The sequence below is a fragment of the Acomys minous genome, assembly GCF_964271855.1.
Source record: "Acomys minous genome assembly, chromosome: 4".
Taxonomy (NCBI): domain Eukaryota; kingdom Metazoa; phylum Chordata; class Mammalia; order Rodentia; family Muridae; genus Acomys; species Acomys minous.
This window is the reverse complement of record NC_140486.1, coordinates 100,649,537-100,674,924: the sequence shown is the minus strand read 5'-3', so window position 1 is coordinate 100,674,924 and position 25,388 is coordinate 100,649,537. Positions and strand designations below refer to the sequence as shown.

Below are 25,388 nucleotides of genomic sequence, written 5' to 3'. Positions count from 1 at the left end.
TTTCTCTGATCTATTGATAGAGTAGTAAAGTGAGAAACTATCTTTCCTGATTGAGTTCAAACCTAAGGGTTAAGGTAAATAACACCCCCAATAGCCCACCCTACTCTAGTTAAGTCAGGCAGTGTGGTACCTGACCCTAGGAGAGAGGATCATATCTAGGAGAGTGTGTTTGCATGCTTCCTCTACCTGGGCATCCTCTTAGTATTTGATTTAAATTGGCTTTTTAAAATTAGGTGTACTCTTGGTTTTCAGAGGTAAGGAACAGTCTATTGTTGTTCCTTGCCTTTGTTTCTTGGCTACAGTTTGAAAGTGAAAGCTTAGGAGCAATTTAAGCTTTTTCTTTTTTGGAAGGGGCATTCATTTGTTGAGACCCGATCTGCCAAGGATGACTGAACTCTGATCATCCTGTATCCACCTCCCAAGTGATAAAAGCATCTAGCCCCATCTCCTTTATTGTTGTTTTCCTGAAGCAGAGTCTCCTGCGTAGCCCCGACTAGCTTGTAACTCATGTAGACCAGGTAGGCCTCAAACTTTTGATAGTCTTCTTGCCTCTGCGTCCCAAATGTTGGAAGTACGGACCTGAGCCTGGTGTTGTCACACATGGGTGGCTTTGAAGAAGCAGGGTAAACTTGGATATGTTTTCTCTAAGTGGGGTTTTCTCCAACATATACTTAATAAGAGCTCATTTATTTAAGGGATATCATTTAGCCTCATTATCAGCTTTTAACATTCATCAAGTACCTTAGACAGTCCATTCTTTTCCCAGCAGAGTTGGAAGTCATCTTGGTTCCTTTCACAAGTGAGGGAGCAGAGAGGATGTAAAATATTTGTTGGAGAGATGACTCAGCATTTGCTCTTACAGAGGAAATGAGTTCGGTTCCTAGCACCTACGTGGTAGCTTACAACTGACTATAGCTCCAGCTCCAGGAGATCTGACATTCTTTTCTAACCCTTGAAGGCTCTTGTACATATATGATGCGTATACCTTCATGTGTAAAGTAAATTTTTAAAAAAGATTTATTATGTATTATTATGTATACAGTGCTCTGCTTGCATGTACACCTGCAGGCCAGAAGAGGAAGTTATCACATTGGAGATGGCTGTGAGCCACCATGTGGTTGCTGGGATTGAACTCAGGACCTTTGGAGGAGCAGTCAGTGCTCTTAACCTCTAAGCCATCTCTCCAGCCCGTAAATATTTTTTAAAAAGAAGATTCTTACTTAAGGGGGTAAAATGTGGAAGTGGAATTGTGTTTGTCTTGTCTGCTAAATGTAAAACAAACTAGGATCATTTGAGTTAACTATCAAGTGGCTAAAAGCAGTAGCATTTTCTGCCATTGGCATGAATAGAAAAGAAGGGTATAACACAGCTTTTCACTGTGGTTTAATTCACTAAAACATGTAGTACCTACTGCGAATCAGAAGAGGATCTTCTAGTCCCATTTTACTGGTTGGTTTGGTTTGCGGTTTTTTGTTTTTTTTGTTTTTTTTTTTTTGTTTTTTTGAGACAGGATTTCTCTGTGTGACAGTCCTGGCTATCCTGGACTTGCTTTTGTAGACCAGGCTGGCCTAGAACTCACAGCGATCTGCCTGCCTCTGCCTCCCAAGTGCTGGTATTAAAGGCATGTGCCACCACGCCAGCCCATTTTACTGGTTTTGTCTGTAGCAGTTCTGTAAGATTGGTGAGATCATTTGTATTCTCCCATTTTATAAATGAGGAGATGAGAAAAAAACATAAGAATTCTTACTTGTCCCAGAGCATAAGCCTAATGGAAAAAAGTAAGGTAGAACCAGAGCAGGCTTGATGAAGAGTGGCAAGTGCTTTGATGATGGTTTAAGGAGGAAGAAAATGTGAACAGAAAGGCTTAAAAATGGGGTGGGCAGTGGTGGCACACGATTTTAATCCCGGCACTTGGGAGGCAGACGCAGGTGGATCTCTGAGTTCGAGGCTAGCGTGGTCTACAGAGTCAGTGCCAGGACAGCCAGGGCTATACAAAGAAACCTTGTCTCAAAAAACCAGAAAAAAAGATATATATATCTTTGGGACAGAACATAACTCACTATTCTGTTGATGGCTTCAAATCATCTTTTCACCTTAAGAACCAACCATTCTGTGTTATTATTCTTAGGCATTTTTCTGTGTGATATGTTACCTCCATGGGCACTATGCTGGGGAGGAAGGTAGCACTAACCAGAGTGAGCACCAGCTGTGGCAGGCAGTTGAACAACAGTTGGAAACCAAAGTTATAGGTGTCCTTTGTCTCATCTGCCTTAAGCAGGTTCAGGCCCATGAGAGAATGAATGTGCATAAAAGCCTTGCATTTATGTAGTGTTACAGTTTTAAGTAAAAATCAGGAGTCTTTCAAAGTCCCCATAAAAGCAAGCAACAGTACAGTTATTTTCCCCATTTACATTTGATCTGCTCGTGTATGGATGTGCCTGTTCAGCTTGTGTGTGGAGGTCAGAGCACAAGCTGAAAGAGTCGGCTCTCTCCCTGGGGATCCAACTCAGGACTGAAGTCATCAGGGCTAGCTGGCAAGTGTCCCCACCCCCTAAGCCATCCTATGCTAAAATTATCCTACTAATGTTTTACAGAAACAAACCAGAAGCTGTAGAAGTAACATTTGCAGGTAAGTGTCTTTCTCATCCTTTTAAGAGAGAGTATAATAAAAAAAGGAAAAAAAATTGTTGTATGGGTGTGTTATTTTTACCCTGTGTCTGTTTGTGCTCCGTGTGTGTCTGATGCCTGAGGAGGCCAGAAGAAGGCATCAGACAGTCAGGAACTAGAGTTACAGAATGCTGTGAGGGACCATGTAGGTGTTGGGGGTTGAGCCTGGGTCCTCTGGAGGAACAGCTAGTTAACCTTTGAACCAATTCTCCATCCCTGACACGTTTTAGTTGTCAATTCTTTTTGAGGCCTTTGAGAACTAATTCATGTATTTATAACATTGCTAACTGACTCTGGAGTTTGGAAAATTGTATAAAGCTGCTTTACATATCTTTTTTTTTAAGATTTATTTTATTTATTTATTATGTATATAGTACACATCAGATCACATTATAAATGGTTGTGAGCCATCATGTGGTTGCTGGGAATTGAACTCATGACCTCTGGAAGAACAGTCAGTGCTCTTAACCGCTGAGCCATCTCTCAAGCCCCAACTGCTTTACATATCTTAGTGAGTTGGGGCACTTGATATCTTAGAGGTTTGGTTTTTGTTTTATACAAAGAACTGTCTGTCTGCTTTGGAAGTCTACAGAGTTAGAATCTAGTGGCCGTCATCTAAGTTTTTCTAGCATTTGGGGAGCAGGGTAGAAGATGCTGGAGCTTCAAATCAGAGAAGCAGTGCTGCTTTCCATTCCCTGATGGCCAGGCATGGTGGTACAAGTCGTTAGTACCAACACCAGAGGCAGGGGCAGTGGATCTGTGTGAGTTCAAGGCTCGGTTGGTTTACAAGAGAGTTCTAGGCTAGCCAGAGCTACGTGGTATAACCATGTTTTAGAAAACAAAACAAGAATTGGCTATTCATATGTGAACGGGGATTTTATAGCTAAGGGCCGTCTAGAAAGATAAGTGCTTGAGCAGATGGCCTGAGGAGACTTGCAGCTCCTAAGGTGGCACCATCTGGCCTCCTAGTCACTAGCAGTGCCAGTCTCTTGGTTCTTGTGATTTCCATGCGAGTTCTCTGCATTCTAGCTTCAGCAGAGATAAAGATAGATAAGCTCAGCTCGCTCTGTAGTACAGGAAGAGAGAACCCAAAAGAGAGATTACAAGAGACGTAAAAGGTAATCGTCTATGTTGTCTTGATCTTGGTTAGATCCTAATTCAAATATTTAAGACAACAGTGTTTGCATTTCTTTTTTTAGTAGTTTACCTGGTATTAATATTAAAGTAGAATCTTTTGTTTGAATGTAAGCATGATTGATTAAGCTATGTTTATATAAAATTATCTGTATCTCCCAAAGATACAACATGAAGTATATATGGATCCCGTAGTGTCCCTAAGATTTGCTTTACAATACATTGGGGTGGGGCAAGTTAATGCTGCATAGGTGGGTGTGAGTTTGTTTATAGCTTTCTCTTGAAAATGTGTCAAATGAAAAATTTTTAAAGGTTATTTTAGCACAAACTGTGGTTATGGTAAAAATAACTTTGTAATTTTAAGTGAGACCAAAGAGAGGGCCACTGAACAATTCCATAGCAGTTTTTCTGTTGGCTTCCCAGTGAAATAAAAGTAAACATCATTTTACTTGCATGTTCTCTTATCAGAGGTCTCCTTATGACCAGCCCTGTGGTAGGTGTTAGGAGATTACCCCCGTTTCCAGAGTGAGCAATCTTTCTTGCTTTTTTCACAGATTTTGATGGCGTCCTTTATCATATTTCAAATCCTAATGGAGACAAAACAAAAGTGATGGTCAGTATTTCTTTGAAATTCTACAAGGAACTTCAGGCACATGGTGCTGATGAGGTAAGTCCCACATTGGTTCCCTGGGGGCTCTGTTTTTACTTTACCTTCTATTGGCCTCTTGCCAACAAGGGCTGAACCACCCTTACAAAGGCCACTTTACACAGCTAACAGAGGCCTCTGAACTCCATTTCCCATAATTGGCTCTTTGCTTGCTTGTTTTTATCTTGGAGAAATAATGGTGTTTCTTAAACAAAGTTTAAAAGCTGTTTTTAAACTGGGTCTCAGGTAGCCCAGGCTGGCCTTAAACTCCCTACCTGTTTGAGGAAGGCCTCCAATTCCTGATTGTTCCCACTGTCCAAGTGCTAGGATTGTCAGCATGTCCCATCGTGCCCAACGCGGGAGATTTTATTCTTTTCAGATTATTTAGTCTACCCAGTTTTACAAAATAGTGAAAGCAAAACAGCTAGTCCCTCCAGAAATAACACGGAGTATATTCCCTTAACTAGTACAAAAATAGTTATGCTAACAGTAAGACAGGTCCTGCTCAATCTTTAGAATCCTTATCAAGGCAGGCATGGAATTTATGGCTTATTAAACTTCATAATCTTGTTTTTCATTCTGAAAGTTGAAGCATAAATAATTGCCTTGTAACTTTTTTTTGTTTGCTTTTGTTTTTTCGAGACAGGGTTTCACTGTGTAGCCTTGGCTGTCCTGGATTCACTTTGTAGACCAACCAGGCTGGCCTTGAACTCACAGGGATCTGCCTGCCTCTGCCTCCCAAGTGCTGGGATTAAAGGCGTGTGCAACCATGCCCAGCTGCCTTGTAACTTTTTTTTTAAGTTAATATTCTTTAGAACTGACCTTTCCACCTATCCCATAATACTACCACAGAGGAAGTAAGAAGGGATGTCGAGGCCGTATGCCTTGTGCCCTGGCTTTGGGCAGCTAGAGTAGGACTTCGGTTCCTGTTGAACTGCAGTTGCTCTGGGGAGAGCCATTTATGGAAGAAAAAAAAAATGCTGTTACACCAGTGTGTGCACATTGCGGTTGGGTCTCAAAGCAGGAAGTATGACTCAGTTCCTGAATCAGTTTTCAAATATCTTAGTTTTAACAAACTAGGCTCTCCTTAATCTGCTACATGAAGATACAACTATTTCTCTTTCTGAAAAGGGGTAGCTTTTGAACAGCTTCAGATTTCTGTAATGAAAGCCTGTTTGTCAAGGAGTATGATCTAGAACTTTGTAAAATTTTGCTCTAAAATCAGATTTAAGTAGACTACTAAGAGCTCTATGGAGCTGAGTCCTTTCATTGTTCAGATGCTTTTGATTTGCTCATGGAAGAGAAGTAACCAAAGGGAATTTGAGCTAATTTTACCAGAAGACGAGAAGCTGGTCTGCAGCTCGTGACCCAACCTGGCTTGGATTTCTTGAGACTCTTTCCACGTTGTACTTGGCCCACTGGTGGAACTCAGGAACACATTGCAGTTTTCATAGCTACCACATAAGCAAAAGAGCCCAAGTGGGTGGAGGAAGTAGCATTCCCAGTGTGAAAGCAGGGTAAGAGTGAATGACTCCCTAGTTAGTTAAACAGTGACCAACCTGTGATAACCACAGGAAGCTGCTTATTTTTTTCACAGGCCCTCTGGTGCTTGGGTAGGCAGATCTAATAGTTATAAATAAACAGGTCACCCCCACTCTTCTCCTAAAAAGAGGCACAAAAGTACATGTGAGCCAAGATTGGAACAGTGGGATGCAGCGGCATACAACTTCAGTCCCGTGATAGAGAGGTGTAGGCAGGAGGAGCATGAGCTCGGTGCCAGTGTGGTTTACATAGTGAGAAGAAAGGGCGGGGCGGGTATTATAACAGAAGATTATGCCAAGAACAGAGAAGGGCATTGAAGATGGCTCAGTGGGTAAAAGCACTTCATACGCAAACCTGATGACCTGAGTTCAGTCCCTGGAATCCTGGAAGAAGGAGAAAAAATTTACAGAAGATGTCTTCTGACCTCTACTCTTGGCATCAGCAATCACACACGTAATAATGACAAATAAAAAATTCAGTGTTCTAAAAAGAAAGAACAAAGGAATTAAAAGTGGTATAAATACAGCTTTAAATACTTCATCGGGTTCAGAATATTCACTTGGTAAAACTGGAGTTAAACTAAACTGAAAGGGCTTTGATTTCCACATGTCTGATATTCCCAGTCTTCAAGTACCAGTTGTGTAGGATGTGGCTCAGGGGGTGCATGCCAGTCCCCTTTTTTTACCTAAGATTCCTAGAAGTAGTACAGGGAACACCTGAAGGTCAAAACTCCACATGTCACCACCACACTCTGTGACCTTGAGCCCCTCCCTGCACTTCCTCTTCTGTAAAAGCTCACTTTTCTGTGATCACTGCCTAGGAACTGCACTGGGCATTGCTCCTTTTCCCTTTACATAAACAAGTGTGACCACAAATTCACACTTTGGGATTCACAATTAACAGATTCTATAGATGAGGATCAAGTATAGAAATATTAGGAAACTATTCAGTGAACTATTTCTAGGCCTTTGCTTAAGAGAATTCTAAAGAGTATTTAAGAGTGGCTGCTCCTAGAGGACGTAGCTGCTTGGTGAAGTGTTTCCTGAGCACACGGCAATGCTCTGGGTTTGGTTTTTGGCATCACCAAGAAAAGGAATGGGTTGGAAGTGAAAGGCCGTACTACCTTTGATGATTCTTTTAGTGTTTTCAAATGAAGCATAAAACATGGTTTACTACTAGTTTTGTTTGTTTCATTGCTGTCTAGAGAGTTCACTGAATATAAGATGAGCACATTGATCTTTAGACAGCTATTGAACACTGCTGTTCTGGCCCAGAACACAGCAGAAAGCCTGACAGATCCTTCTGCTCTGGAACTGGACCCTGCTACCTATTTTTTGTCTGGCTACTGAAGCTCTGCCTTTTCCCCTTGTTTAAATTAAATTGTCTTATGTGTATGAGTATTTTGTCTGCATAATATGTGTGTGTGTGTGTGTGTGTGTGTGTGTGTGTGTGTACATGTACCACATGCAAGGAGGCCAGGGGAGAGCATTAGATCCCCTGGAAATGGAGGTACAGAAGGTTGTAAGCCACCATGTAGGTGCTGGGAATTGAACTGGGGTCCTCCAGAAAAGCAATCAGTGCTCTTAACCATTGAGCCATCTTTCCAGCCCCTACCCTGAAATTCTTTTAAATGGCATGTGTAACTCACTTGGTTTTTGGAGACAAGGTTTCTCTGTGTAGCCTTGCCTATCCTGGACTCACTCTGTAGACCAGACTGGCCTCAAACTCACAGAGGTCTGCCTGCCTGCCTCTGCCTCCTGAGTACTGGGATTACAGGTATGCATCACCACTGCCTGGCTCATAACCAACAAAAAGCTTGTTTTTAATTTGTAATTGTATAAGCGATTCTTTGGGATACTGTAGGCTATAAAGGGGTTATTTGTAGTAAGCATAAGAACTTAACTGGATACCTATAGTCAGAGCTTGTATCCTCCTGAGTACACACCTGTAATCCCCAAACTTGGGAGGTGGAGACAGGAGGATCATGAATTCTAAATCCTCAATACATAATAAAAATTCCAGACCAGCCTAGTGATGTAACACCTTATCTCCACAAAAGGGAAGCCTGCTTCTTACCCTATTGCTGGGTTTTAAGTGTATTCTTACCATCTGTGAAGCAGTGGTGCCCCTCCCTCTCAAGTCTTTAGTAAAGGTGGGATTTTGTGTTTGAGGGGGTTATTTCTGTTTGTTTCTGAGACAGTCTCCTGTGTAGCCAGGCTGATCTCAAACTGGAGATGCTTCTGCCTCCTGAGCATTGATATTACAAGCATGGACATCTTTCCCAACCCCATGTCTCTGTTCCAACTGTTAAACTTGTAAAGTCTGCTAAGCCCTGAAAAGTTCAGATTGCTCATAACTTTACTGCGTACTTTGTTTCTGTCTCTAGATATCTCCCTCTCCACTACAAGTGTTCCTTGATCCTTCCTGAGTAGACTGTCAGTTGAGGGAGGTTTCATCAGGTACAACAGTCACAATGGCAGAGAACAGTCAGGGGTGTATAAAGGGGCTTTTGCTTGTGCTCTACCTCCAAAAGCTGGAGCGTAGTCGGCAGAGTGTGTTGGATGGGGAAATTCCGGGTATATAGACGCCTTGTATGGACACACTGGTGTCACTAGCTCACTGAGGTTCTGATTTCCATTGTCCTTTGCATTAAAAGCCAGTTTTGAGGGGCTGGAGAGATGGCTCAGCAGTTAAAAGCACTGACTGCTCTTCCAAAGGACCCGGGTTCATTTCCCAGCACCCACATGGCAGCTCACAACTGTCTGTAATTCCAAGATCTGACACCCTCACACAGATACATGCAGGTAAAACACCAATGCTACATACAATAAAAATAAATAAATAATTTTTTTTTAAAAAAAAAGCCAGTTATGAGCCAGGTAGTGGTGGTGCACACCTTTAATCCCAGCATTTGAGAGGCAGAGGCAGGTGGACCACTGTGAGTTCAAGGCCAGCCTGGTCTACAAAGTGAGTCCAGGACAGCCAATGCTACACAGAGCAACTCTGTCTCAAAAAAAACCAGAAAGAAAAGGGGAAAAAAAAAAAGGCCAGTTATGAGCTAAGTTATCTTAAAGCATACAAGATTAACAACTAACAGAAGCCAGTACCCAGAAGTTGGCTTTTACCTCTTCATTCACCTGGGCTAGGGTTTCGTCCTGCGCTTAGGTGGTAATTGATGTACTCTGTTGTCATACCTGCCTCTGCTCTCAAAAAGGAAAGACTGAGCGCCGGGCGTGGTGGCGCATGCCTTTAATCCCAGCACTCGGGAGGCAGAGGCAGGCGGATCGCTGTGAGTTCGAGGCCAGCCTGGTCTACAAAGTGAGTCCAGGATGGCCAAGGCTACATAGAGAAACCCTGCCTCGAAAAACCAAAAAAAAAAAAAAGGAAAGACTGTTGGGTGCAATGTAAAATCTGAAAAGAAAAAACAGGAGAGGTGTGGTCAGGTCTTTAAGAGGCAGCCTCTGAACTTACCTTTGACTTATAATCCAGTTCTAGGAGAGATCTGTTTTGTCACTTAGATGAATTCATTTTCTCCTCTAGTTTACCACCCACCAAATGAAATTAAGCATATTGGTTTAGGAAGCATTTCAAAGAATAATAAAATTACCATGAACTTTGAATTAATTTTTTTTTTCCTCTCTCTCTCCAGTTATTAAAGAGAGTATATGGGAGTTTCTTGGTGAACCCAGAATCAGGTATGTAGTAATGCTAACGGCTGTGGAATGATGGCAAAGCACCATGTACTGTTTCTATCCCACCTTTTTAGCTAGAAGATTTTATTTAAGTTTTCTGTAAAATAATCTGCAGGAGCCAAGTTCTTGAGTCTGCTTTCTCTGCATAAGTAACCATCAAAGGGTTCTACTTTTTTTTTAGTGTGACATGGTGTGGGTCAAGAATTGGCAGGTGTAGGGGCTGGAGAGATGGCTCAGTGGTTAAGAGCCCTGTCTGCTCTTCCAAAGGTCTTGAATTCAATTCCCAGCAACCACATGATGGCTCACAACCACCTATACTGAGATCTGGTGCCCTCTTCTGGTGTGTAAGCTCACAATGCAGGCAGAACACTGTATAAATAATAAATAAATAACTCTTTAAAAAAAAAAAAGAATTGGCAAATGAGTTTATTTACACCCAAAAATGATTCTTTCTATCTTTCAGGCGGAGGAGCCTCTTGTCTGAACAAGTGCTGTTAATCATAAACTCTCTTGGGTTTATAAGGCAATGGTCTCAAAAGCACAAGGGCCTTAGTTTGAATACCAGTACCTAATTAAAAACAATGCACAGCTGCAGTCCCAGTACTGAGAGCCCATGGGTGATCCTAGAGGCCTGCTTGTAGCCAGTCTAGCCTAGTTGGGGAGCCTTGGATCTCAGTGAGAGACCCCTGGAGGGATGGCTCAGCAGTTAAGAGCACTGACTGCTCTTCCAAGTTCAATTCCTAGAACCCACATGGCAGCTCATAAGCATTTGTAACGTCAAAACAAAAACGAAGCTGGGTGTGGTGGCGCTTTTTAATCCCAGCACTTGGGAGGCAGAGGCAGGCGGATCGCTGTGAGTTCAAGGCCAGCCTGGTCTACAAAGTGAGTCCAGAACAGCCAAGGTCTGTCTCGAAAAACCCAAAAACAAAACAAAAAACCCCATTGATTACTTTTTAAAATTTTGTTTTAAAAAGAGGAAAAATAAGATGGGCAGCTCCTGAGGAAATACCCCAGATTGAGCCCTATTCTCCATTCATACACGCACATACACAAAGAAATACATGTCCTTGGGAAGATATAATGTAACGTAACATAAATGTAACGTAAATAGTCATGAAAAGTAGCTCCTTGCATCTGCCAGCTTATTTAGGCAGTTTTAAAAGCACAGCCACATATTTGATGGTTTTTATTTTGTTTTGTTTTTTAAATTTTAAAAAGTATTATTCAAGAGATGGCAGCATATGCCCTTAATCCCAGCACTTTAATCACACCACAGGAGGCAGAAAATAGGCAGATCTACTTGAGTTCAGGGCCAGCCTGGTCTACAGAGCTAGTTCTGGACAGCCAGGGCTATGTAAAGAAATCCTGTCTCAACCCCTCTCCCCCACCAAAAAAAGCACTACTATGTATATATGTATGGCTGGAGAATGTGCTTATGGAAGTCAGAGGACAGCTTATTGTCAGTTCTCTCCTTTCACTGCACATACATTCTGGGATGAACTGAGGTCAGCACAGGGCTTATATGGCAAGCACTTTACCCTCAGCCATCCTGCTGGCCCGCGATTGTTACTTTGAATCCTCTGTGTGTTCTGTTCCTATCTGAAGTCCTGAGTGAGGTCAAACATTGGCTATACTTTGCTTTTGTGTGGACCCTGAGAAACAGTAAACCTCAACTTCTTGTTTGTTTTTTAATTTTTTTAAAAAATTCTCCCAAATTGAGTAGTGATTATTACTGGTTTTAATGTTTACATGACAAAAATGGGCAAAGCATTAGTTAGAATGAAGATTTAAACAGCCTGTGCTCTCAGTGAAGTAGATAGGGGAAATAGGGCCCAAGTAATAATTTTATTAATAATAAATAATATAAAAGTTAGAGGTATTGGGCTGGAGAGATGGCTCAGTGGTTTAGAGCACCAGCTGCTCTTCCAAAGGTCCTGAGTTCAATTCCCAGCAACCATATAGTGGCTCATAACCATCTATAATGAGATCTGGTCCCTCTTCTGGGTGTGCAGGCATACATGCAGTACAGAACACTGTGTAATAAATAAAAATAATTTCTTTTTTAAGTTAGAGGTATTTGGGGATATGAGGTCCATGTGGTTCTGGTACTATATTCCCGTCAGTTACTGTTTTAAATGATCCCCAGCGGTTTAAAGGTATTCTTGGGAAAATGTGTCTAGACTTTGAAGTACCATTAATGACTTGATTAGCCCTTTCCTGGCACTCATGGGGTAGAAAAAGGCAAGGTCTCTTAGGGGTCAGTAGACATGATTCTCAGCCCCTGTTCTACACCACTTTTTGGTGGCCTTGTCCATAAACTCTATGGATGTCTTAGAGTTCTGCTATGTAGCCCAGGCTGTCCTGGAACTCAAAAGACACCTGCCTCAGTCTCTTGAGTACTGGCTGGTATTACAGACCTGTATCACCATGCCTGACTGAAATACTGTACTTGTGCCTAGCTTAGTTCTCACAGCACTCTCTCCCCTCTACTAACTACATCTTCCTCTACCACTACCCCAGGACACCTCCCCTCCCCTTTACCCCCACAGATGAGGACATTGTAGAGGTTGGGCAGTTTTCCGAGGTCACACAGTGAGGCCGAAATGTCTGTTCACTTCAAAACAAAGTAGCCTACATATGCCTACATACCTATATATTGTGCTGTATCCTCAAGTCCCTGCTTCTCTGAAGCACTTTTTTGGTCTAAATGGGGATAAGCTTATCTGTCCTGACTTTTTCAAAGAAAGGCATGGGGGTCAAATGAAGAATTCTGAAAACACTGGAAATTTACAGTTATTGTGATAGACAGTATTGGGGAAGTATGTATGTGAGAAACGGTTTTTCTACTCTGCCTCCTCCTCACTGGAGTGGAGGTGCGTGTGCATATTTTATTCCTAGGAAGCTTCTGCCTGCTGACCATGTGGGTGTGTATTAAACAATTGGAGAAAATACATACGTGTACAGCTTAGAGTCATACAGCCCTCCTTCACAGCTGCCTCTAGGACCTAAAGGTCTAATTGGAGTTGCAGACTGTGACTCCCATTACGTACTTGGAACTGTTCATCTTTGATACTGCCTATCAATTACATACTGTGGTATGGGATAGAGATGGGAAATTGCCTCTACACTATGCTTACTTGGGAGAGATGGGTTCAATTTGGTTTTTGTTGCTTGGTTTTTTAATATAACTGATGGGTGGTTTATTTCTTCCCACAAGGATACAATGTTTCTTTGCTATATGACCTTGAAAATCTGCCTGCATCCAAGGATTCTATTGTGCATCAGGCTGGCATGTTGAAGCGAAACTGTTTTGCCTCTGTCTTTGAGAAATACTTTCAATTCCAAGAAGAAGGCAAGGAAGGAGAGAACAGAGCAGTTATCCATTATAGGGATGATGAGACCATGTAAGTATGAACTTTTGCTCCTCAAGCCTGAGGGTGGCTGTCTCACAAGGTGCTTACTGAAAGAAATACAGTGTGATCAAACCTTAAACTTACATGGACCCTTTTGAAATTCTTAAAGAATTCTTAATCTGGGAGGTAAATGGTACGAAAGTAGACCACAAGCCAGATATGGTGGCGCACGCCTGTGATCCCAGCACTCAGGGAGGCAGAGGCAGGCAGATTTCTGAGTTCAAGGCCAGCCTGGTCTACAAAATGAGTCCAGGACATCCAAGGCTACACAGAGAAACCCTGTCTCAAAAAAACAAAAAACAAAAACAACAACAAAAACAAAAAAAAAGAAAAGGAAAGAAAGCAGACCACTTCTCTAAGCATCTAAAGTTGACAAAAGATGAAAAGAAAATCCTGTGCTTTCCTTTAAGTCACTACTTTAATTTTTATTTTTTTAATTTTATGTGTTTTGGTATTTTATTGTTGTGAGCTGCCTTGTAGAATGGGAATTGAACTCTTCTGGTACAGCCACCAGTGTTTTTGTTGTTGTTGTTTTGTTTTGTTTTGTTTTTTCCTGAGACAGGGTTTCTCTGTTTCGCCTTGGCTGTCCTGATCTCACTTTGTAGACCAGGCTGGCCTAGACCTCTGCCTCCCAGAGTGCTGGTATTACAGGCATATATCACTCACTGTACCTTGCTCAACCAGTGCTCTTAACCACTGAGCCATCTCTGTGGACCCAAAGTACTACTTTACTGAGTTCTCTTATTTAAACGAGTTTGCCTTGAGCTGAGGAGATAACCTCAGCCCTGCAGAGTACTTACTGCTTTTCCAGGGGATTTGAGTTCCGTTTGAGTGCCATGAGTATCCACATGGCAACTACAACTGTCTGTTACTCCAATTCCAATCAGGCACACATGTGCACAGGTACACACACACATTAAATTAAATAAACACATGATTTTTTTATTTAAAAAGATGGCCCACATAATCCGTCTCCAGAGGCTGAGCATAGATGCTGTTACTGTATGTAGCCCTTAAGTGCATGAAGTATATGAATTCATACGTATATATGGATCCTGTGTAATTTTTAAATAAATGACATTCTAATAATCACTAACTTAAAGTCCTGTGTTATACTTTATATACAAGATTTAAAAGGCTACTTTTGCTAATTCTACTTCTTAGGAATGCATTTATTGCCCTGACTTTCTTGACTACAAGGCCCACTCTTGGCCACACCTGTGTTTTATTGAGTTAAGAGAATTTGGACTTTACCCTTCTACTTCACTTGTAGATGAAGTTAGTAACAGAATCTTCTGACGCTGTACTTAACTCCTGAGTTTTATGCCCTCAGGTATGTTGAATCTAAAAAAGACAGAGTCACAGTAGTCTTCAGCACCGTGTTTAAGGATGACGACGATGTGGTCATCGGAAAGGTGTTCATGCAGGTATGGAGCCAAAATCTTCAGGGGAAATTGTGCTGTAGGGACTTAAATTTTACACACATGTGTACATAGCCACCATATGGGCTGGGCTTGTAACTCAATGGTAAGGCATTTGCCTAATATGTACAAGGTCCCTGGTTCAGTCCTCAGTACCTGGACAGATGGTAACAGGGGCAGAGCAACATACATATAATCCATAGCATAGAAAAGACAACAGTTCTCTTAGTGTTGAAACCTGAAAATGAAATGAACAACTGTTGCTTCTTGCTATGATAAAACACTATGGCCAAAAGCAAGTTGGAAGGAAAAGGCTTATTTCACCTTAGACTTCCAGGTCACAGTTCATCACTGATGGAGGTTCCAGTAAGAGCTCAAAGCCCTTGAAACAGAAATCAAGCAGGAATACTGCTTTCTGGCTTGTCCCCATGATTTGCTCAGCCTGCCCAGGGGTGGCATCCTGCATGGTAAGCTGGGTCCTCACACATCAGTAATTAATCGGGAGAATGCCCCACAGACATGCCGACAGCACAATCTAATGAAGGCACTTCCTTGGTAGAAGTTCCCTCTTTTCAGATATGTCTAGGTTTCTGCAGGGTGACAAAAATAACCAGCATAGCTCCCATCAAATGTACATGAGTGTTCTCTTCCTTGTTGATGGTTCCTTATTAATGGTTCTGGCCTTTTGCAGGACAAGGCAAGAGGCACAATTAATTTTGACTATTAACTATCTATCCTTCTTTCTTGTGATGGAGTCCTTGTTCTAAAGTGTGGTCTCTTTCCTAATCTCTTGTGTTTACTCAGTTTTGTAGCAAGGTCTACTCTTGGCTTGGTTTAGGTTCCATGTCTTTTCAGAATGGCCAGTAATGAATTCCAGTGTAGGACAACACACAGTAGATGGTGGTGTGTCCTGACTGACAGGAGAGTCATGCCACAGTTTAAATGAATCACCGTACAGATTGCCTCGTGCTGGGAAGAGTAATAGGATTTAGAAGAACATTTTGTCATTGGGACAAATGCAGTGGGACTCAGGATATTATAGACCTGTTGTGGTAGTGTCATTTTATCTGTTGGCCAGTCACGAGAACTCATTGAACAGGAGATAGATATTCAGGCACTGCTTTCTGAGGTGGGTCAACATTCAATGTTTGATATACAGTTTTAATACATTGACCTATCCTTCACAGAATGGTGAGTATTATTTTGTTTTTAAATTCTGAAGCAGCCAGGCTTGTGGTTCAGCCTATAATCCAACCACTTAGAAGCCTGAGGCAGGAGGATTGCTGCAAGATGGCCTAGGCTAGCCGGGCATGGTGGCGCACCCCTTTAATCCCAGCACTAGGGAGGCAGAGGCAGGCGGATCGCTATGAGTTCGAGACCAGCCTGGTCTACAAAGAGAGTCCAGAACAGCCAAGGCTACACAGAGAAACCCTGTCTCGCAAAAAAAAAAAAAAAAAAAAAAAAAAAAAAAAAAAGTCTAGGCTACCTTGCCTCTTTTTTTTTTTTTTCTTTCAAAGAAAATTTTGAAGCAGAATCTTTTTTTCTTCCCAAATCAACCTGAAAGGCAGTTGTCTTCTTACCACAGTGAGGCTTGTGTTTGAGCCGCCTTCTGCCTGGAGGGGAAATGGCCGAGCACTGGGACTAACTAACCAGAAACTGTAGTTTGGGAGTCCCTGTGCAGGAAAGGTGGACTACCTGCACTTTGGCACGTGATAGTGCTGGGCTTCGTGAAGGGGAAGAAGGTCTGCATATGTGACTCTTGAAAGCCCCTAGACAGACATTTTGTAGTGCTTTCCTGCAGAAGAAATGGGAACTAGGTGTATTTGTTAAGACCTTGGGCTAAATCTAGGCTAGCAAACTAATTTTAAAAACTATGAAGTATATTTAGATTTGGCTGGTTTGTGGGGTTTGTGTGTGTTTAATTGTTTAAAAGTCTTGTTCCACTTTGTTCCAGACATATTCCAGTTTATTTTTATATTTTAAACAAATCTTATCTCCTAGAATTTACTCCAGATTTGCTCTATAGGACTTTGTAAAGTTTTGGTTTTTTGGTGTGTGTGCCTGTGTGTGTGTGCGTGTGTGTTGGGGGTAGGATATGAATTTAGACCCCTCCTTCAAAATGCACCTGGCAAGAAGCTCACCTAAACGTGAACTTGCTGTCGTGTTTCTGGGTGTTGGGTTTTGTATTTCCAGTATTTCTAGTTGATGGCTGTTCCCTGATCATGCACCTATGTGCCATGTGCCATGTGGGAGTCACAAGTCCACCTCCTCGACCACCCTCCTCAGGTCAGAGGCTAGGGGAATTTGCTTTGAGTAACTACAGAGACCAAGAGCTAAGAGCTTTCCTGAGTCCAGGGAAAGGCAGTTTTGTTTTGCTTTGCTTTTTTCCTTTTTTTTTTTTTTTAAACAGTCAGCCTCTCACCATGTAGCCCAGGCTAGCCCAGAGCTCGGTGTTTACCAGGCTGTCTTCACACTGGGAGCAGTCCCCTTCCCTTGCCTCACATGTGCTGGGATTAGGGGTCTGCCACCACGTCTGGCAGATGCTTGTGTTAGGCATACACTCACTGTGTTTCAGTGGGCCCAGTAAGAATGTATATGGGCCATGTGCTGCTCAGATGAGCACATCTGTTTCCTTAGACTGGCCACTATGTAGCCTAGGCTTACCAGTAACTTGTGATCCTCCTGCCTTGGTCTCCTAAGTTCTGATGTTACTGTGTACCACTAAGCCCAGCTTGACTTACACCCTGATTTAAGATGCTCCCTTTTTTATAAGCAATTTATCCCCAGGACAAATTAATTAGGGTTTCTATTGCTGTGAAGAAACACCATGAACATAGCAACTCTTATAAAAGAAAACATTTCTTTTGGGCTGGCTTACAGTTCAGAAGTTTAGTCTATTATTGTCATAGCAGGAAGCAAGGCAATTGAGCTTCATCCTTTCTGTCATCTTTCACCCCTAAAGGAAGGGGTTAATATTGCTTTAGAGATTGTTTTGGGTTTTTGTTGTTTTGGTTTTTCGAGACAGCTTTGGCTGTCCTGGACTCGCTTTGTAGACCAGTCTGGCCTTGAACTCACAGTGATCCACCTGCCTCTGCCTCCCGAGTGCTGGGATTAAAGATGTGTGCCACCACACCCAGCTGCTACTTAGTTTAAAATCAGCCTCACTGCATGAAGCTCTGTCTCAAAAAGGGGGTGAGAGGGCAGAGGGGCATAAGGAGAAGCAAAGAAGTGAGAACCAAGAGAGCCATGAGAAATCGGTCAATTTGTAAAGAGCTTTCTCTGATGTATAGAATTTAAAACTCCAGCTAAAGCCTGGGTCCTAGTTACCATGAAATGTTAACGATTTCCTTTAGGAAATAAAAAAGAACCTTTTCCGTGTTGTACACGAGAGAGTAGTAACTAGCTGCAGTGCTTGTCTCAACTTTAACCAGTATGTTACAGACTGATGCTTCCTCTTTTTGTTTCGTTTTCTGAAGCAGTCCTCCCACTCTGCCCTGACTGGTGTGGTACTTCCTGTGTAGCCCAGCCTGGCCTTGAACTCAAGCTGATCCTCTTGCCATGTTAGTCCAAAATAAGAGAAGAGAGAAAAGTGTTGTGTTGCAGTTACTTTGTATCACAGTCTGAAGGTCTGGCTTGTTCGGTGCTCAGTTGTCTTCTCTTTGACTCTGAAGTGCACTGCTACTAGCTGCAGCTGAACAGTTCGTTTTTAGTTACCTGCTAATCAGAAGGACTACAAAGGTCTGAGCACATAGTGTGGGTAAAGTGCTACTTATCTCATATAAAGTTCTCTTGCTATATCTCCACAGGAGTTCAAAGAAGGACGAAGAGCCAGCCACACAGCCCCCCAAGTCCTCTTTAGCCACAGGGAACCTCCTCTAGAGCTGAAAGACACAGATGCTGCCGTGGGTGACAACATTGGCTACATCACCTTCGGTGAGGCTGGAGAGGTAGTTGAGTGGTAGAGTGCTTGCCTGCACACCTGCCCTGGGTTCATCAGCAAAGTGGAGTTGCCTTGGATTCTCGTGGCAGAATGCCTGAATCTGTACAGCCTGAAATTACTTCTTTAGTGGGCAGAAGCAGACCAGCAGCATGCTTGTGTTGTCTCCTGTAAGCTGTGACAGGGTTATCAGAGCACTAATTACAAAGCAAGCTGGCTGCTATTTTGCTGCAAGAATCATTTCCTGTTTCTGTTTTTCTTAAATGGTAAGGGAAAAGGTAACCTCTGACGTGAGGAGTTAGGGGCGAGCCATGCCAGTGTTGCTTAGCAGCAGAATAGAGTTCTCTGTCATGTGGCAACGCTTGGAGTTTTGCTCCTATTGCCTGAGCTCAGCTGTGGTTTGCCGAGTCTTCTTTACCAAGCTTCACTGCGCCATGCCTCATGAGCTGTCTGATCATGACAACTGATGGCTCATTTCCACACTGCAAGAATGTCTCCTTTAATTCGTCTTTGAGCCAAGAGTGTAGCTGTTTGTTACTGGTGAATACATTTTCCTCCCACATGATTCATGAAGCTGAGATGCAGCTAACAGTTGATGGCATGTCAGTTTTGTTGACAGCATTTCTTTCTTTGTCTGTGGTATAGAAATCGTGGTAAGCATGCAATGGAGTGCATTTCCTAGCTGATGTTCACTTTTCTTTTTTTCTTCAAACCCAGGTAAACTGAAAACCAGAGTTTTGCCTTTCTTATCAGCCATTCTTTTCAGCACAGTTGATAGAGCTCAGGGCTCTTGGTTTTAGTAAAACAAGTACAGAAAGAACAGGAGCCCAGAGGCAGGTCTGCCCCAGTGCAGACGTCTGAGACGTGTGTGCAGGCTTGTGGGTGAAGAGTGGCTTGTCCTGCCAGGCCTGCCTTGGGTTTGCTTTTCATGGTCAGGAGAGAGTTTTCTTCGGAACCTAGATTTTCTGATAGTTTCTGCTTTGGCGCCAAGGACCCAGGACAAACACTTTGTTCCTAAACCTGAAGTATAGAGTTCAGTATGGTATCCACATTTGGAGTGAGGGCCCAGGGTCATACTCATTTCCTGTGCCATGAGCGTCCCTATTTGCACTCAATTGATTGTGTTGTCTGTGGGGGCAGCACACATGCCACTGCTAACGCCTTGTTTTCTTCCCCTGCCTTAGTGCTATTCCCTCGCCACACCAATGCTGCTGCTCGAGACAACACCATCAACCTGATCCACACGTTCCGGGACTATCTGCACTACCATATTAAGTGCTCCAAGGTGAGAGGCACCAGCATCTCTACATGCTGTTGATAACTCTCTGTAGACACTTCTGCATGGGGTTGGGGAGATAGCTCAGCAGTTAAGAGTCCTTACTGCACTTCCAGAGGACCCAGGTTCAGTTCCCAGGGCCCACGTGTCCACTCACAACTATATGTAATTCCAGTTCCCAGAGACCAGATGCTCTTTTCTGGCCTCCATATACCACACATGCGCACACACACACTCATGCAGGCACATGCACAAGTTCAGCCAGGTGTGGTGGCACACGCCTTTATCCCAGCACTTGGGAGGCAGAGGTAGGTGGATCGTTGTGTGTTTGAGGCCAGCCTGGTTTACAAAATGAGTCCAGGACAGCCAAGGCTACACACAGAAACCCTGTCTTGGGGAGAGAAAAAAAAAGTTCTGGAGCCCTTAAGAAATCAGCTCTTGGACCAGAAGTGTAGCTCAGTGGTAGAGCACATGCCCAGCATGCTCAAAGCACCAGCTTGTTAACCACTAGCACAGTAAGGGAGCAGTGTCTCTCTCCCTACCCCTCATCTTGCCTGTAATAGAGGAGTGACTCTGGTATTGCTGCTTAACTGTCTGGTCCCCTTACATGGTCCCCAACATACTCTGCAGCTTATCCCAATGAAAGCAAAGCTCTCTTTCTAGAACATGAGCCTGCTTCAATCCCTCCTGTGTTTGTTCTTAGGCCTATATTCATACACGAATGCGAGCAAAAACGTCCGACTTCCTTAAGGTGCTCAACCGTGCACGCCCAGATGCGGAGAAAAAAGAAATGAAAACAATCACGTAAGTAGGAGGAGCCACCTTTCCCTTCTGAGCCCAGCAAGAAGTCCCAAGCCCCAGGTAACTGAAGAGTACTGTGTGGAGGCCAGGAGAGCCAAGCGCATAGCTGCCGAAGTGAAGGTGAAGTTTAAGGGCTTCTCTTCTGATGGTGTCAGGAAGAATTTTAGTCTCCCAGAATCTCTGAGCCACAGGAATGGCAACTAGGGAAAACAAGGACTTTTTTATTTTTTAAGTAAGGAACTGTTCTCTTTGGGCTTTAACTTTTTTGGATTTTTGAGACAGGGTTTCTCTTTGTAACAGCTCTGGCTGTCCTGGACTCTCTTTGTAGTCCAGGCTGGCCTTGAACTCACATCGATTGGCCTGCCTCTGCCTCCCAAGTGCTGAGATTAAACTTTAAAAAGTGTGTCTCTTCCTTCTGTATATCTGGAGAAGTAGAGTCGATCACTTCAGGATACTTAGTTATTTGAAGATGCCTGGAGCCAGCACCTATTTGTTCTTTCTGTTGCTCACCTCTCAGCAGGAAAAGTGTACAGGGCAAAGGCTACCCTCTGTCAGGGAGAAAGATGACAGGCAGAGCAGTAAACAGTGTGGCTCTGTATGCTCAAAAGGCCATTCTGGTGTGGGACCTAGAGTCCAGTCTGGGTGGCATTCAGAACACCGCTAGCTCCTTCCCTGGTGTGTGAGGCCACTGTACCAAGATAGACTCCATTGCCATTTGAAGGGTCAGCTGAACTGAGGGGCTTTCAGTCACTGGCACCTGTGCATGGCTGGAAGTCTTCTGACTTCCTACACTGCTACCTACAGCCTAAAGGTTGGTGTTCCATCTGATCTCTGTATAGAGATCACATCAGATGCCATGTCACGGTGTGGCACCTGCATAGCATATATAAAGTACAAAGCTGTGAACAAGAATGCCCAAGGAGTCACTCACTGTTCATGCCCTTTTAAGACCTTGTCGCCTAGTGCCTCCTTGTCTTTACAAAAGTGCTTTCTACCAGCCTGGGATAGGAAGGGAAACTTGCTCTGCCTGTGTTATGAGCCTGTGGTCCCAGCTGCTAAGGCTGCTGGGGACTAAAGCAGGAAGATAGATTGAGCTCAGGAGTTTGAGGTGGCCTGAGTAACAATAGCAAGATCTTAGCGCAAAACAAACAAGTGGGGCTGGGAGATGGCTTAGTTCAGTGCTCACTGTTCAAGCATGAGGACTTGAGTTTGGATTCTCATTACCCATACAAACTAGGCATGGTGGTACATGCCTGTAAGCCTAGTACAGAGGGGACAGAGACAGGTTGATTGTAGGAGCGCTCTGGCCAGCCAGCATAACCAGTCAGTGAGTTACAAGTTCAGTGAGAAACCTTGCTTCAAAAAATAAGGCAAAGAGCCAGGCATGGTCTCAGAGATTCCTTTGGTATTTTATTTTGGGTTTTTTTGTTTGTTTATTTGTTTGTTTTGTTTTAAGATTTATGTATTATTTATACAGTATTCTGCCTGACTGTGCCTACCCACCAGAAGAGGGTACCAGATCTCATCATAGATGGCTTTGAGCCACCATGTGGTTGCTGGGAATTGAACTCGGGGACTTTGGAAGAAGGGCCAGTGCTCTTAACCTCTGAGCCATCTCTCCAGGCCCTTGGTTTGTTTCTTGTTTGGCTTTTGGTTTTTTGAGACATGGTTTCTCTGTGTAGCCCTGGGTGTCCTGGAACTTATTTATTTATTATGTATACAGTGCTCTGCCTGCACAACAGAATAGGGCATTAGATCACATTATGGTTGTGAGCCACCATGTTGTTGCTGGGAATTGAATCTCTGGAAAAGCCATCAGTGCTCTTAACCTCCGGCCCCTGCTGCCCTCGACCTCAGCAATCCACCTGCCTCTGCTGAGGTTAAAGGTATGTTGACAGTACTGCCCAGCTTGTCTCAGAGATTTCAAGGCCACCCAGAGCTATGGAGTAGGACCCTGTCCCAAAAAATAAACTGTGAAAACCGATTGAGGAAAACACCCATTACTGACTTTTGGCCTTTACATACAAAGCAAGAAAAGGAAGACCATAAAATCAGACAGACAGGTCAAAAGGTGGGATGTTACAATAGCCCTGGCACTGCTTGCATCATCTACATTCACCCTGATACTTGTTCTTTGGCCAGCAGGTATTCCTGGTGGTTGCTGCCAAATTGTACAGAAAGGCAGAAATTGATCCCTGTCCTGATGGGGGCCTGAGGAAAGAGGAGTCCTTTAGAGGAATAAATTTCGTTGTTCAAAAACTTCCATTCTGCTAAATGTGGACAGTAAAATAAAGTGGGCCTGTTATACGCATGACCCTGAACTAAAAGCTGCCTGTCAATCAGCTCTGCGCAGCCCTCTCCTTTTTTTGTGGGGAGGGGGCCATCAAATAGTAGTTTGATTTGGCGTAGGCAGGAAAACTCGGTTTTCACTCTCCTTTTCCATAGTTCTCAGTTCTCAGTTTCAAGCTATTTTGCCAAATGCCCTTGAGGTAGGTACTCTCTGTAAGTCTATTAGCCCCCCTGGGGAGTTACTGGGTAGAAAAGGACCCCAGAACCAGGGAAGTGTTCCATGAGCTAGAGTGTGCTTACCACATGACAGCAGAAAAGTTTTTAGCCTTTGAAGTTGGGTTGCTGTTGGGCTTGTTGTTGTTTTGGTTTTGGTTTTTTGAGACAGAATTTCTGTGTAGCCTTGGATGTCCTGGACTCACTTTGTAGACCAGGCTGGCCTTGAACTCAGAAATCCACCTACCTCTCTGCCTCCAGAGTGCTGGGATTAAAGGCGTGTGCTCCCACCGCCACCACCACCACCTGGCTAAAGTTGGGGTTTTTTGTTGTTGTTGTTGTTGTTGTTGTTGTTCTTGTTCTTAGGTTTTTGGTTTTGGTGGTGGTGGTTTTGGTTTTTTGGGTTTTAAGTTGGGTTTTTAAAAACAGAGTCTTGTGCCAGGCGTGGTGGCGCACGCCTTTAATCTCAGCACTCAGGAGGCAGAGGCAGGCGGACCCTGTCTCGAAAAACCAAAAAAAAACCAAAACAAAACAAAACAGAGTCTCACTATATATCCCTGCTTAGCCTGAAACTTAAAGATCTACCTGCCTCTACCTCCTGAGTGCTGGGATTAAAAGCATATAACACCATGCCTGGCTGATGTTGAGATTTTTAAGGTGGCTTTGAACTTCCTACCTCCTGTTGAAAGTTAAGGAATTGTTCTCTAAATACATCACCTGGGTAGATGGCAGTGAGCAGAAATTCAGGTCCATTGAACCCATCGGAAAATTAGAGAAAAGTGGTACAGTGGTGCATGCCTTTATCCTGGCACTCAGGAGGCAGAGGCCGATCCAGTGTACATAGTTAGTTCCAGGCCATCCAGGGCCACGTAACACTGATTTTTTTAAAAGTTGCAGCCAATTTTCCCATCTACTGGGGCATCCACTGTCCTTATGGGCTTGGCATGCTGCTATTTAGTACTGAGTTGGAAGAAAGGTCATGAAGCCATCCTGTGAATGGTGGGTCCCAACTGAAACCCATAGCTCCTACACCTTTGCTTGAAGACTCTCCCTTCCCTCCTTGTTTGGTATCCCTTGGGCATTCACCCCAAGTCTAGAGTGTAGAGTGGAAAGAAATGACATCTGGAATAATCCTTCTCTCCATCTCTGCTTTTGAAGGGGGAAGACGTTTTCATCCCGCTAACTCTTGGGAACTGAGGAGGAAGCTCTGGTGACCGAAGGCTGGACCGCTTGCTACTGGATAATCGTAGCCCTTCATATCGCGCCTCTCCAGGTTCTTAAGGGATTCTTCGTCTGGGTTCCATTTTGTACGAGTTTGGCAAACAACCTGCAGAAACGAGCTGTGCTTGCAAGGACTTCATAGTTCCCAAGAATTTTAAAAAAGAAAAAAAAATTCCACTTGATCAACTTATTCCCTTTTATTTTCCTTCCCTCACCCCCTTCCTTTTCACCCTTTTCCAAGCTGTTTGCTTTGCAATATGTTACTGGTAATGAGTTGAAGGTAATGCAGTCTTAACTTGTTTTCTTCTAAGTATTTGAGTTCAAAACTCCTGTATCTAAAGAAATACGGTTGGGGTCATTAATAAAGAAAATCTTTCTATCTTACTGGAGAATTTGCTGGGTTTCTGGACCTCGAGTCCAAAAGAGAGGAGGGAAGGGCCTGTATTGCCCCAGCACACAAGCCAGCAGAATTTGGGGCTTCTCTCGAGGAAGGAAGGGCCGATTTGGAAACTGTAAAGTGGGGTGGGGTGGGGTGGGGGAACTTGTTTGTTTGGGTTTCATTTTATTGGTCTCACTTTGTAGCACAAACTCTTCATCCTCAGCAATCTTCATGCCTCAGTTTTCTGGCATTAGATGAACAAGCCTTGTTTGTTTGTTTGTTTGTTTGTTTGTTTGTTTGTTTAAACAAGCTTTCTTCATTGTAAATCTTGGTTGCTGATGCTACTTAACTGAGTAGGGAAACTCCCTCAGTGTAACAGGCAAACTAGAATGTCCTGGGATAGGGTTGACTTCAGTTACAGAGTGCTTGCCTAACCTTTCACGAAGCCCTGGGTTCAATCGCCAGCACCGTATAAACTGGGTTTGGTGGCACACACCTTTAAATATTAGTGTGTGTGTGTGTGTGTGTGTGTGTGTGTGTGTGTGTGTGTGTGTGTGTGTGTGTGTCAGTCATCATACCCTTTGGAATGGACTCTGGGTCCTAGAACCAACCCAGTTCTCAGCCGCAGCAGGTACCTAACCACTTAGCTACCCCTCTGTCTGCTATGGCATACACTTGTAATCTTAGCTCTTGAGAGGTAGAGGCAGGAGGATCAGAAGTTCAAGGTTATCCTCAGTGTGCAGTGAGTTTGAGGCCA

The 25,388-nt window shown here is 43.4% G+C and overlaps 1 protein-coding gene across 2 annotated transcripts in view; it reads left to right on the top strand.

Annotated features, from left to right (window-relative positions):
- The window catches only part of ARPC2 (actin related protein 2/3 complex subunit 2), a 31,943-nt gene extending 7,307 nt beyond the window's left edge, over window positions 1-24,636 (top strand). For both annotated transcript variants that reach the window (XM_084778330.1, XM_084778331.1), the window contains exons 3-11: window positions 2,595-2,629; window positions 4,356-4,468; window positions 9,639-9,684; window positions 12,899-13,085; window positions 14,428-14,521; window positions 18,322-18,448; window positions 19,637-19,737; window positions 20,432-20,532; window positions 24,190-24,636. In XM_084778330.1, coding sequence (XP_084634456.1) covers window positions 2,595-2,629; window positions 4,356-4,468; window positions 9,639-9,684; window positions 12,899-13,085; window positions 14,428-14,521; window positions 18,322-18,448; window positions 19,637-19,737; window positions 20,432-20,532; window positions 24,190-24,214 — 829 coding nt within the window. In that variant the 3' untranslated portion in view covers window positions 24,215-24,636. The remainder of the gene's footprint in view (window positions 1-2,594; window positions 2,630-4,355; window positions 4,469-9,638; window positions 9,685-12,898; window positions 13,086-14,427; window positions 14,522-18,321; window positions 18,449-19,636; window positions 19,738-20,431; window positions 20,533-24,189) is intronic.
- Window positions 24,637-25,388: the final 752 nt, after the last annotated feature.